Source organism: Betta splendens, chromosome 21 (assembly GCF_900634795.4).
Source record: "Betta splendens chromosome 21, fBetSpl5.4, whole genome shotgun sequence".
In the NCBI taxonomy this organism is placed as follows: Eukaryota; Metazoa; Chordata; class Actinopteri; order Anabantiformes; family Osphronemidae; genus Betta; species Betta splendens.
Window position 1 is genome coordinate 3,662,132 of NC_040899.1, and position 13,189 is coordinate 3,675,320.

Here is a 13,189-nt window from a genome sequence, read left to right on the forward strand (position 1 = left end):
AAACACATTTTTTCTGAAATAAAGCTGTAAGACCTTCATACCTTGTCTAGGGTGCAATACTGTTCCAGGAAGGGGACCCGGCGTATTTCTCTTGCCATTTGCATGGCAAGCTGCAGGGACTTCAGCCTCTCCTGGACATGGCTTACCTGCGCATTGCTGATGGAGAACTGTGACTCCACTTTAGCCAGCTGCAGATCTCTCCTGTTTACAGACAACGGCACAAGAGTGATTGTAACAATATACAACTATAAGTAGTTGCCTATTTTGGCTTTAAAAGTGGGTGGCTCATTCCGAGACTCAACATTATAACAAAATTTGGTTAATATTTTTAGAGTGTTGCCATTCGATGGGCTGGTGACCTGTCCAGGGTGTCCCCCGCCTCTCGCCCACGGCCAGCTGGGATAGGCTCAAGCACCCCCACGACCCCGCATATGGGATAAAGCGGTATGGAAAATGGATGGATGGACGAATTTTTTGACAGACCAAAAGTTTACAAATCTGCTGTAGCATCTGTCAGCAGATGTGAAATTCAATGCGAGTCCTATACATTTGTACAACTTTTACTTGTTTAAGTATATCTTGACAGCTTGGAAACGTACCACTTCTGGACACGATGTAAAGCCATATCTGAAACTTGCTTGATCTCTGTCTCCAGGCGAACTCTCTCTCTCGTCACCTGTTGAGCCAACCCAGCTGCCAGAGTCTGCATAGATCAAATACAGAAAATTTAGACTCCAACATACAGTCTGAAGGTGCTCCTCTGTCCAGCCAGCACACTGTGTAGGGGGTTGGTGGTGTTGTCTAGGATAGAGAGGAGTTTGACCAGCATCCTCCTCTCAGTTACAGCATGTAGGGGGTCCAGCTCCACCCCCAGAGCAGAACCAGGCCTCCTGATCACATTGTCCAGTCTGTTACTGTCTGCTACATTCATGTTGCTGCCCCACAGACACTGGCCACCACAGACTCATAGAACATCCTCAGCATGGAGCTGCAGACGTTGAAGGACCTGAGCCTCCTCACAAAGTACATCCTGCTCTGAGACTTCTTGTTCTTCTTGTGCTCGCGGGGGTTGGGGGGTGTTGTATGGGGCAGCCTGATGTCGCTCTTTGACCATGTCCAGGATGGCACCACTTATTGTTAATAAAAACGCCCCCATTACTATTTCTGTTCATCTACAATTCTATTCTTCCCCTTAGATGATGATGTCCATAGTGTATTGTGTGAGGAGCATAGTTTTTTTTCAAACTACTGCAGCTTTTACCTCATGGATATGTTCCAGTTGGGCAAGATTTTCTGCAGCCTGGGCCAATGCCTCATCCACTGTCCTCTCAATCTCCTCTATATGAGGTCGCTAAAAAAAGAAAAGGGTTTTAAGCTTTTTTTATTTTAAAGTAAAGTCATTTTTTTATAATTTTCAATATTAATAGCCCAAATTATTGACACAATTGCAACTTTCATTTTTTTCTACCAAATGCCCACACTTACCTGAACCATATCCTCAACATTGGCATTTATGTCTTTGGATGGTGTTGCTTTGACTGACCTTCGATGTTTTGATCCGTCATACCTGAAGATTCAGGAAGATGACGACAACAAAAATGGTCATGGTCAAAAAGACATAAATGTAAATATAAAAAAGTCAAAACCAGTTTATGCTTGGATTTAGAATTTTATTATGCATGTTTATTTAGTCAAGGAGGAGGCACAGCTGTTTAAAATATGTGCTTCTTTTTACTGTGTGGAACAGATTTGTACCTCTTCATTTTATTGATTTTAGCAGTATAGATGAGCCCAATGATCCTGCTGTCCTCCTGCAGGCCGTCCACGCCATCTTCAGGAAGTGTCGAGTCAACCTACAGAAAGCAACTTGTGTTGTTGTTCTATTTTACAGTGAGAATGTTGTTACATGACTGGGTGTTTACCACTTGCACAGTGAGATTCACTCGTCCCTTTAAACTCTCAGGGTGAGACAGAAAATATGTTCAAATTGGAGAACCCATTGTTCTGAAATGAGGTTTAGCAAGTAGTAGCGAGAACAATCATTTGGAATGTTTTACCTCACATGTGGGACATTTTATGATTCCGCCGTGTTGAATGGACCGCAGGCAAAACGTGCAGTAGATGTGACCACACAGCAGCACCCGAGGGAGGTTGCAGTCAGCTTCAGCCTCTGGAGAAGTAACGGCTCAATGAAGACAAGTACGATGACTTCATCAACTGGAATCTCCAAGTTCGAGAAGTAAACTCGACAAATTCTCAATCTCCAATGTAAACGTGTCTGGACCTCGCGAATTATTTTCCCAGTTTTTGTAATTTTTATATTTAAAATCAGTACGTTGTTAACAAACAGCTTCAGGCTGCCGTCTTGGCGCGACATTATGTTAATTAGGTAATATTAGCTTAACATTAGCTTGTTACTTCCGTAAAAGCAAACCTAAAAAAAACCCCAAAAACTAGATTATTGGTTGTAACTACCAGGTTAATATTAACAAACACGTATTACATATTTGCGGTGTCAATTACCTGCTTATATCTAAGCACGTGCTTTGACTCTGGCTAGCAAACGACGCAGCTCCCTTGTTAGCTAGCGTTAGCAAACCAGTTAGCACACTACGCTAATATTACTGGGGTTCCTTTTCCAACTTCATTTATTACAAAAGACGGTAAGAATATGAGTGCACGTCCTACCAGGGAGAGTGAAAGCCTCTCCACATAACTTGCAAACGACAGCGCTGGGGTTGTCGCCTCTGTCCATGTCTCATGAGTTTTGCTTTTCGTCTCAGCAGAGCAGGTGCGGTCCGTTGGTTTTCTTCGTCACGTGACCACGTCGCTTCGTTAAGTGGCGGTCATGGAAAATTACACTTCAGAACCCCGTGTTTTGACAGGAGGAAACTTCGATTACTTTAGCGTTGCCTTATTGAATTAGGTTCAAATTACCACGTTGAGTGAACATTACATCAAAAGCTCAAAATATGATTCAAGTATAACTACTGGACCCGGACCAAAATGCCAAAATACCAAAATAAAAATATGAAACCTGTTGAACTTCAGCGTGTAAAACGGATTTGAACAGTAGAGGGCGCCAGAGACCAAGATATACACGGATTGTGTGCGAGGGGATGGGCTCACAAAGGTACAGTACATTACTCACGCTTGGGCTTTTTGATGGATATTGTGGAAAATAAATAATACTTAAATGAATTTGCATGTGTGACATCACGTTCGGAAAGCATCTTTATGTGGTTTGACCATACCACACATCAAAACACACAACGCTTGTTCATATATGACCCAAAATCACAAAGGGACCTCAAGGGGATAATTAGTAGCAGTATATTTGGAGTGTCTGAGCTAAATGAGACATAATTAAGACACCCAGTTAATTACATTAATTTCATTTGCTGTTATTTGTGACATTGTACAGCCCTCCTGTTTGTTGTGTGACGTATCCCTTTGTTTCCCTCTGAAGCCGCTGTCAGCCTCCACAGCAGACCTGGCGGCAGCATGTGGTCGCGTCCTCCATGTGAGCGCCGCCGCCTGAGGACCGCGTCCAGCCAGCGAGGCGGCGGTAACCCGCGGTGACGGCTGATGGCGGGCAGCGAAGCGCAGGCTTCACACGGCAAAGGTAGACGGCCTGGTCCACAACACGCCCAGAATTGGACACAAGTTTTACCAGCACAATGAATCCAGCCCCTAACACTGATGTGAGGTGTGAGAAGACCTCCAGCTGTGAAGTAGAGCTGGACATCAGCACAAAGAACCACACAAGAAGATGATGCAATACAAATTAAATGCACAAAGTTCACAGCCTGAATTCAGCTGCAGTTACGAATGAATCTGATCAGTGAAGGAATCTGGACGTGGGTCTTTATCAGGGCAGGGTGATCATAGACCGGCTGCAGGGGGGAGGGTGTGTGTGCATGTGTGTGCACATGGGTGGGGGGTCGCAGACGTGTTTACTGTAGGTAATGAACCAATCAGAGAGATGCTTGGGGAGCGGGCTGTTGGAGGAATGGGGGTTACCCCCATCTTTCCTCTGCGGAAATGTGGGTCACTTCCCATCCTCGGGTGATTTCCCCTGTGTTTGTGTAGGAACAATAACCCCCGCCCCCTAAAACCATTATCACATCACTTACTCATTACTGAAGCTCCTAATTAAACTGTGTGGTCTCATTAGCTCTCCCCTGATGTCTCACATAAGCCCAGAACAACCATCCAACTGCTTCATTGTTATTATCCAGCTATTTCCTCAACAATTTATTGTGGGTCATGTCGTGTGAAGGGAGGTGGTGTTCAGAGGAAGCCGCCTGTTTGTGTGTGCACCTCATGGACCCCCTGCTGCTCCCGTAGGGCTCAGAAGAGAAATATAGCAAACCAGGAATGGTTTAATTGGATTGACAGCCCTCCAGAAGACAAATGTGTCCTGGGAGCCGTCAGATGAGCGTTTAAGGTGCGTGAAGGAAGAGATGCTAGAATAAATGTCCCCCGTGTTAGTAAAACGAACAGCGTCTTCCCTCCTGAGTGTCTGACAAAACAAACAAAGAAAGGTCAGCAGACACAAAGCCAGGACACTCAGGGATGGGCTCTGAGTGGTTGCCCCCCGCAGGCCACGTGGTCACAGCATGAAAAGAGCATGGCCGATGGTACGTGACAGTTGCTTAATGCCGTCCATAACCTTTTGTCTGGTCAAAGAAAGACCTACGGAGCTATTTTGCGGAGGATTCTCCTCCAACAGCAAGACGACCGCTCACACCTACAACACAAAAGCGCAGCAAATCTGTGCAACTCTCTCTTGATGCTTAAAAACCCTACACATTCTGCCCGTTCTGCTTTACTGAACGCTTCTAAAGGTGACTTTGCTTCGTGGATCTGCCAGAGAACAGTGGTCCCGATTAGATCCAGGTCAGCTGACACAAACACACACGTGACTGCTCTTTTTCACGTGAACTGACCGCATCAATACACACGATGCAGATGATGGTGATACTGGGGCTGCGGGATGTTCCCCATCATGCCCACAGGTCTCAGGTTGAGTCAATGCTGCCTTGACCATTGGTTTTTAAGGTTTGGGTCCTTTTCAGTGATGAAGTGAATCCTGTTTAGTCTCAGGTTGTGTGTTTGCTACACTCTATATCATTTTAATCATTTTATATGGATCCATACTGTACCGATGGCACTTTACTCTAAGATTCTTAATTCTCCTTTACAACGTAGGACAGATACATGTGATGTGTGCATGAAATGTACTGATTCCAGCTTTAGTTCATCTGTAATAAGCTCGACTTGGACCAGCGAAGCTCTACCGCCAGTGAGAATCATGGCTGCATCGATGATCCCTCACTGGCTTCCCACCAACATATACATATCCCGCTTGATCCGTCCAGATTAAAATGTCTCTGCCTGTTCCCGTGCCTCACGTTTGTGACAAATTCTGTGTAAGAAAGCAGGAAAGCGGCCTCAGGCCTCAAGCTCTGCCCTCCTTTCCTCACATGCACCCAGTTCCTGTAATTACAGGCACCGTCATCATGACAGCGTAATTGTTCTGTTTGTTGCTGTGAGTGTTTACCTGTCTGAGGCCGTGAGCGTCTCAGCCTCCTGGAGGGAGGTCGTAGTGATGAAGACGCTGGAGCTTTGCAGCCAAATCCATTAGGCTTTTTGTAGTTTTTAGAAAAAAATGTTGTTGCCGGAAAACAATCACTGTTATATTGTTATTTGTTTGCATAAAATTAGAGGTACTATTTCTACAAGTTCGACCTATTTCGGAAATATCCCCCAGTGGAAATAATGATGAAAGTGTTCCAGGAGCATTAAAAACCAGGATGTTTAGTGTTCGTTAGCGGCTAAAAGGACAAATCCCTCATCCTCTCCCGTCTCTGCTCTGCACATCACGTCTGTTTCTGCCCCAGTTTAGCAGCTGACTGAAGGTGAAGCCGGCGCTGACAGATAATCTGGAGATGACATCAGTCGAGAGGCACGACTGGGATGCCGTCCACCTCCAGATCGTTGGCAAACACAGGGAAGCAGCTCCTCCACCTTCATTATTCCGCCATGAATCAGACGGTGGGACAGCTGTTCCTGTGACTCATCTGGAATTTAAAACAGAAGGCGCAAATGAAAGAGCAAGACTCAGGAATTCTCTGATTTATCAGCGTGCGATGATTAGATAAAGTACAAATCATTCAGCACAGCTGTTTTCAGTAATAATTATTGTTTGGATCTGTGCATTGTCGATGCATAAACAAAATGATGCAACCTGTGCTTGCTTCGCTGACACCGGCTCGCACAAGGTTTTATGTCGACACGAGTCACCGGATATTATTTGTGCATTTTAATAAGGCTTCATGTTACAGCTGTACAGACAGACGCAAAGCGAGTGGAACACCTGCTACCAAACGCTGTAAACAACCGTGGACATGGATCAAGTGTATGAGCCTGTGTGTGAGCATACGGGGAACGTCCAACGAATGCAATGCATCAAATCAATGAATGTGCTGCCAGAGTGTGAGGGGATGATGAGGGGCTTCCTCCAAAACAAGCACAGAGGAAGCTGTTTGCTGGAAGCGTCCTCTGCCGCCACCTCAAACACCCCTTTGTGTTTCCTTTCACCTTGGCAGTGAGTCAGTCTCTGTTATCGCCCTCCCCCTGTGTCACTGCAGACCAACAGTGACAGCGGTGCCATCAGCGGGCAGAGACTCAGCCTCTGGTGGAGCCGGGCCGCCCTCCTGTCAGTCAGAGCCGCAGTCAAGCGTGACAGCGTCTGCAGTAAAACACCTGGGCGATCGTCTGGAGGTGACGAAGGGCGCATGTGGAGCCAAGCGTCATGGCCGCGTGGTGAGAGAGGCTGGAGGCCACGGATGACGCGACCCCAGCGATCGGATCTCAGGTTCCACCTCCCGTGGTGTTAAAGCAGGAGGCATGAGACAGCGTGATCACAAGCTAATTATGGATGAATGTCCAGTATACACAGCCACTTTATTAGGAACACCATCTATTCCAGCAGCGCCCGCTCGCTAATGAACACATATTGACCAGCATGTAGAGCATCCTGACGTCAGATGGAGCGTCCACACGTCTTCCGTCTGACACCACTCGCTGGTGGCTGGTGCGATTCCACACATGGGGCCTCGCGTTCGTTTCTCCACAGACGAGTCACCGACGCCAGGAAGCTCCACGGCCAAAGCCGACTGAATGCCTGTCATTCCTCGCTGACGTCACGCTATCGTGCTGCAGCACAGGTTGACTGGGAGGAACGAAACCAGCTGCTGGAAATCCAGAGGACGTTTTAATGGCTGCTCAAGTCAAAATAAATCATACTTGATGCAGATTTCGCTTTGTTTGAGCGGGAGAAAATCGCCCCGGGCGAATGTTTTGAGAGGATGTGACTCTGTGGAAGAAAACTGAATTATTTTTAACAAAGAACAGCTCCTATCATGTGCATTAATGCAACACACCCCCTGCTGAGCTTCAGAGATTTTATCACAGATGTTTTTCTTAAGGCAAATATGAATATTTGAATCACGTTGCACAAACAAAGAGAAGCAACAGGGGATTGAATGACGCTGCAGCAGGGTCTGATCCTTAAACCCAATGGAACTTACACTGATGTGGATCCAGCTGAGGGCAGCTGCTGTGGCTCGCTGCGTGGAGAACGCACAGTGTCAAAACTGCTGCAGTGGAAGGCGACGGGATTCAGTGCTCAGAGCCGGGTCCTGCTGATTAATGAACTCTTCCTCGGTCGTAAAACACCCACATTTCTAAGCGACTCTGAGCGTTGGGATCCATGTCCTCAACAACCACTTGGTTTCTGGTAAACTCAGACGTTGGATGGGAACATTAGGCAGCAGCATTGTGTTATTTCTCATTTAATGAGCTCCAGGGTGCCGAATCAGCTGGAATTCTGACTTTAGTTAATCGCTTATGAATTCTCCTTCATTTTCTTCCAGATCTTTCACTGTCTATTAGTTTGAGGATAATGGTGAGCCGCTCAGATCGGACCCACACCCGCCCTGTTTGTGCCGACGCTAATCACTTGTCCCCTGCTCGCAGCCACTCACACATGGAACCACTTCTATGTGTGCAGCACCAAGACCGCCTGCCGCCGCCGCCGCCCTGTAAAACAATCTGCTGCCATGGCGACGGGCAGTGTTGGCGACAGCCACAGTTTAACCGGGAGCGGGACAGAGAAGAATGTGTGGGCCGAGTGGGTGACGTCAGTATCCCCATGTGCACATTATCTAGAAATAGAGTCACAGAGTTTGTCCTGGCTCACATCTGCTAATGCCGTTACAGCGCTTCAGCTAAAAGCTGGTGTCAGAACGTGAGATGTCGCAGATATCGTCTTGCAGGCACCAGGAAAGCTGCAGAAAGATTTAATGAGCCCCAGGTATTAAACAGTGCTGCAGCGACCATGTCGTAAAGCTCAGCAGCAGCCTCTACGGACGTCACTGCCTCAGACTGGAGCTGCCAGTGGCTTTAATGTGGTGTGTCTTCATTCTAGTCTCTTTGTCTCTATAATCCTCCACTTCAGGCTTGAGGCCTTGAAATGCTGCTAATAACGTGCCTCCTGAGATGAAGCGTGACTGCGTCTTCCGCCCGCTGTCGTCTGAGGCATCGTTGCTTTGTCTCATAATGATGCAGCGAGCACCAGGAATTCAGGTGAGCCGAAGCCCTGTTGACAGCACATGTCAGTGACAGGTTACAGCACACGCGTGAGCACGGCGGCCACGTTCCTGAGCCGTCGCCCTGTGAACAGAGCGGCTGGTCGGGTTTTGGCGCCGCGACGCCGTGCACCTTCGCTGGAAGCGGTGACGCTGAGGAGAGCTGACAGGACGCAGAGCTCCAGACGAGGAGGACCCACATCTCTGAGTCATGCCGGGGGGGGGGGTTGGGGCTGGCCTCTGGACTGGTCACCGGACCGGCACCGACTGCTGCCGGGCCTTTCTGAGCGCTGAGAGACGCGTGATGATTGAGCCAGGTGAGCTGGAAGCGACTTGAGACTGAATCAGGTTTTGTCAGGAATAGAAGCTTTACATCGGTTCTAACTGCTCCTCTTTTCTCCTTCTTGCTTTGCTCTTCATGTGTGTCACCTCCCTCTTTCTTCTTAGAAAGCGACCATTAAACCCAACACCAAAGTCTGACATCCAGCCTCAAACTGACCCTGGTGCTGCCCTGTCTGTACCTGATGTGTTCCTATTCCCTCTTGTCCCTGTCTGTCTGACCGGTCGGCCTCAATACGAAGAAGCTCATGATGCAGATTTCAAGGTCAAAAACCATTGCCTTAGGTTCCATTTCTAATATCACCATGCTCTAACATTCATTTTCTCCCTTTTTGTCTAATTATATCCCCACTCAGCATAAAAGCTAAAAACAGCCTCCTCGCATTTGGTTTAGAATGCGTGAACAAAGAGCGTCACCTTCCGCCCTCAGCGACCACAGACAAGACAATCAGACTCAGTGTTTGTGGCTGAACAGTGATGTTATGAGGGGAAAGGGAGGAAGAGAAAACCAGCCTCTCCTCTGATTACTGTCATTTGGGACGGAGGGGATGACTACTTACCGTACGCTGCCAGTGCCTGTTCATCACTGATGACACGTCTCTGTCAGGATCCTGGCGGGAAACAAGTAGGGCTCCGGGAAAATGCACAGGACCAAACCTGTGATCAGGTGGTGATGAGCAGAGGAACAAAGGAGGAAACGTCTTTCAGATGTAGAAATAAAAACCTGCTCTGGGTCAGTTTGGCATTAAGGCCTGAAGTTTAAGTTGTGTAATCTGTGTTTCCAGCAGGGGGAATGTACAGGAACAGGCCCAGTGTCAATCAAAGCTATTGTGCTAACTGATAAGTATCATGCTGCTAATTTATAGGGACTCAGCTTCAAAGGTTCATGCTTTTATGTTCAGGGAAACGCCTGCACTTTCCAAATAACTGGAATTCTTTTACGGATGGGTCACACTTTCATTCTAACATAAGACAATGATGTGCTGTTTGTACGGTCAAAGAAACATTTGATTGAAGTGTGGTTTTATCATGGACGTGTTGGACCAACAGCATCCTTCTTGTTTCCATAGAATAAAACTCCTGTCAGTCACAGTAAATTGCATTATGCTGTCGCTTCTCGTACTTCCTTCCACAGAACCAGCTCCTGCTCAGCCCCCTGACGCCCGTCTGCCCCAGAACCCGGCCCAGATACAGGACCCGAATGCTGCTCCGTAGCTTCCAGCCGACGCGTCAGAGGAGCCGTTCCCTGCAGCTCCATCTCCATCCGTGGTCCCGGCGGCCCCTCCGTAACTAATGAATGACCTTTCTGTCTGTGTTTGGATGAGCTCATGAGAGAAGGATGTGCCACTGCTCAGCATCGTCCTTCGCCTCCACTCGCATGAAGCGCCCTGGTGCCGTTCAATGTGCAGCCGCGTCCTGGTGGTGGAAAAACAGCTGGCAACCAACGGAGAAGAAAGTCACACAGCTAACGAGGTTAATTGGCAACTGGTCAGGATGACTGGTTATAAAAAGAGGCCCCCAGAGGAGCTGAGTGAGTGAAGTATGGATGCGGCCCTTTGAAGAGGAGACGAAGCATCCAGGCTGTTTTCAGGGCAGCGTCATGTGGGTGCATCACTGCTCAGAGCCTGAGGAACCAGCACATCTGTTCATCCAGCAGAGTCCTGGATTCTGCTGGCCACTCGTCAAAGTCACCTTAGAGATTCTGACATTCAGCCTGAGACGTGGCCGCTTCAAGGAAATGAAAAGGATTTACAGAAGCAGCACGTGCTGCCGCGCACCTCTTTTCCAGGTGAGCGTCGTTTATTTCGCCGAGTCGATGCCAAACCACATTGTGCATGTGTTACTACAGCGCGGTTCCACAGTCAGAGCCTGGCCGCGGTCCAGACCTGTCACCCAGTGAAAACACACACACCATAATGAAACATTCAACAAAGAGCGCTGCGAACTGTGGAGAGGCTGAAATCCTGCGAAGCGAGCGACCTCCTCAGGTCCTGAAGGTTTACAGAGCCATGATACAACCCAGCTGAAAACACGGGCCGGTCCCAGGGTCAGACGTTTCCAAATGTGTTGCTGGCGTCAAATTTAAAATGAGCGCATCGTTTTTAAAACACATGGACGTTAAACGGTGCGAAAAACAACTGCAAAGTGTTTTTGCAATGTTGTAAAAAGTGTCAGATACAGATCATGCTGAGAATCTATACTATATAACTTATACTAATGCTGACCGTATATGTTCATGCAACCAACGAATAGACGAGCCTGCTCCTTGGCTTCGGACACGTGACGCGCTCTCAGGGGTCTGGCCCGTTTTGGAAACACTGGCCCAAAGGTTCAGAAGAGCCGCCCTGCGAGGCCTTCAAATCCTTGAACCGGCTGGGAAAAAGTAGGCAGCGCAAAGGCGCCGTGCAGACATCTCAGTTGGAGGGCCACTAGTCAAGTCTGTGACAAAAGCTTATTTGTCTTTATTGGATGTATTGTTTACACTAGTTAAAATCTCGTGTGATTTGTCCTGTGACGTGTTGCCTCTCAGTCAAACACCTGCTTCTTTCTCAGGCAGTTTGTGGAGCATTGAGGGGATATTCTGCTCGTTATGAAACACATCCCTGTAATTACCTGCAGTAGCCGAGTGAAAGTGTGAAATTTATCCCTATAATTATCTGACAAAATTGTGTTAAAACCGCGAAGCGGTTTAGCTACGGCCGTGAAATATAACCCTTTAAACTAATTCAAATGTGCCAGCGAAATTAGAGAGCAGAAGAGCCTCGTTTCCCACATGTCAAGTCTGATCAAGTCAACACTGTCGGAGGCTGGAGGCAGCTCAGGTTGTGGCATTTTTAGATGTGAGGAATGGAACCAAGGTGCATCGAGCACAAAGCAGAAATAACCCAGTCAATGGTAGAGCCAATGGATGACAATAGAGATGCTGACAGCCTGAGAAATGCATTTAATGAAGACATCACTTACTGCACTCACCCTGGAGCAGCTGAGCGTCTGCGGTGTAAATGCTGTCAACACGTACACTTCATCACGCACACACATGTTCACAGCCGTCAGGACGGCCGAGGGGTCTGAGGCGCCAGACTGGAGGTCCCACTTTCCCGAAAACGGGATTTCCTGACGGTGTGGGGCAAACGGCACATGTGTAAAAGCAGCTGAGACTCAGTCTGATGAGGCACAGGGTCAGTGCTGGACTCCAGACCCAGACAACACAACACAATGAGTCCAGTCTGCTGGAAAACGCTGCCGGTTGTCATAGTAACAACATCTAAGAGACTCTTCCTAATGCACCCGACTGAAAAGAACAAAAGAAATCATAATCATGTGACATGTGCTGTTTCCTGTCTCCTCTTCCTCCTCATTGTTGGCTGATTTCTGCTTTTTGAGCCAAAAAGCTTCACTGTTACAAAACCCATGCCAATTAGTAAAACAGCAGTTATACAAGAGTCATGGGAGCATCTGAGGTGTCGGAGCGTCTCATGACCATCGGAGCCCTCAGATGAGCTGTGTGTTTCGGGACAAGAAGGTCTCGACCCTCATCGCATCCGGCAGGAGGCAAAGGCAAAGCTGTTAAGTCATGAAATATGGAGTCACGGTGTGTAAGATGAGTCCTGAGGCAAAGAGGCACAAACACAACACAACTCTTCTGGAGAATGATCCAGTCCTAAATAGTTGTGTGTGGCATTCGAATAGAAGCACGCGTTTACATCACTGAGATGGAAATCAGGAATGAGTCTCTGAGGCTCTGTCTTTTATACAGAGGACAAATCTGGGTCTTTAGAGAAATTAAACTCTCCACAACATGGGTTTGAGCCACGCAGAAGGAGGTCACACAGGGTGGACATGTGCTGTCTTACTTCTGACACACAAATAATTAACATTTTTCACAAGAAATGAATCATTACCCGTTAAATTCAGTGTTGAATCAGCAACACTTCGTATCAAAGGTTTAGAATCCTCGTAGTTGACTGTTACTACCTCAGTTCTAATTTGTCCAAGCTTCAGACAGAAACCAGAAGAAGTCGGATTTAACAAATCAGACTCTGTTTATAGAAATCACGACTTCATGCGTAGAAGTATTTGTATTAAGTCTGTTGTGTCTCCAGACGCTCACGTGCAGCTCATTCCTCATCGCGGACTGCGCTAGTCGCTGTGTGAGCTCTCAGTGGACAGGTTGCATTAGCATTAGCCGGTGC

General features: G+C 47.6%; 1 protein-coding gene and 1 long non-coding RNA gene across 3 annotated transcripts in view; one reads left to right on the forward strand and one right to left on the reverse strand.

Moving 5' to 3' along the window:
• rnf17 (ring finger protein 17) overlaps window positions 1-2,830 on the reverse strand; it is a 10,916-nt gene extending 8,086 nt beyond the window's left edge. Inside the window, exons 1-7 of the mRNA XM_029136104.2 lie at window positions 2,689-2,830; window positions 2,058-2,170; window positions 1,756-1,853; window positions 1,486-1,567; window positions 1,262-1,351; window positions 600-703; window positions 42-201 (exon numbers count right to left, since the gene is read on the reverse strand). Of these exons, the coding sequence (XP_028991937.1) occupies window positions 42-201; window positions 600-703; window positions 1,262-1,351; window positions 1,486-1,567; window positions 1,756-1,853; window positions 2,058-2,170; window positions 2,689-2,755 (714 nt within the window). The 5' untranslated portion in view covers window positions 2,756-2,830. The remainder of the gene's footprint in view (window positions 1-41; window positions 202-599; window positions 704-1,261; window positions 1,352-1,485; window positions 1,568-1,755; window positions 1,854-2,057; window positions 2,171-2,688) is intronic.
• Window positions 2,084-5,405, forward strand: LOC114846900 (uncharacterized). Of its 2 annotated transcripts, none has more exons than XR_008693487.1 (2): window positions 2,084-2,239; window positions 3,470-5,405. It is a non-coding gene; the product is annotated as an uncharacterized LOC114846900 (long non-coding RNA). The 2 variants fall into 2 exon arrangements; XR_003784135.2 differs by lacking the exon at window positions 2,084-2,239 and adding an exon at window positions 2,997-3,133.
• Window positions 5,406-13,189: the final 7,784 nt, after the last annotated feature.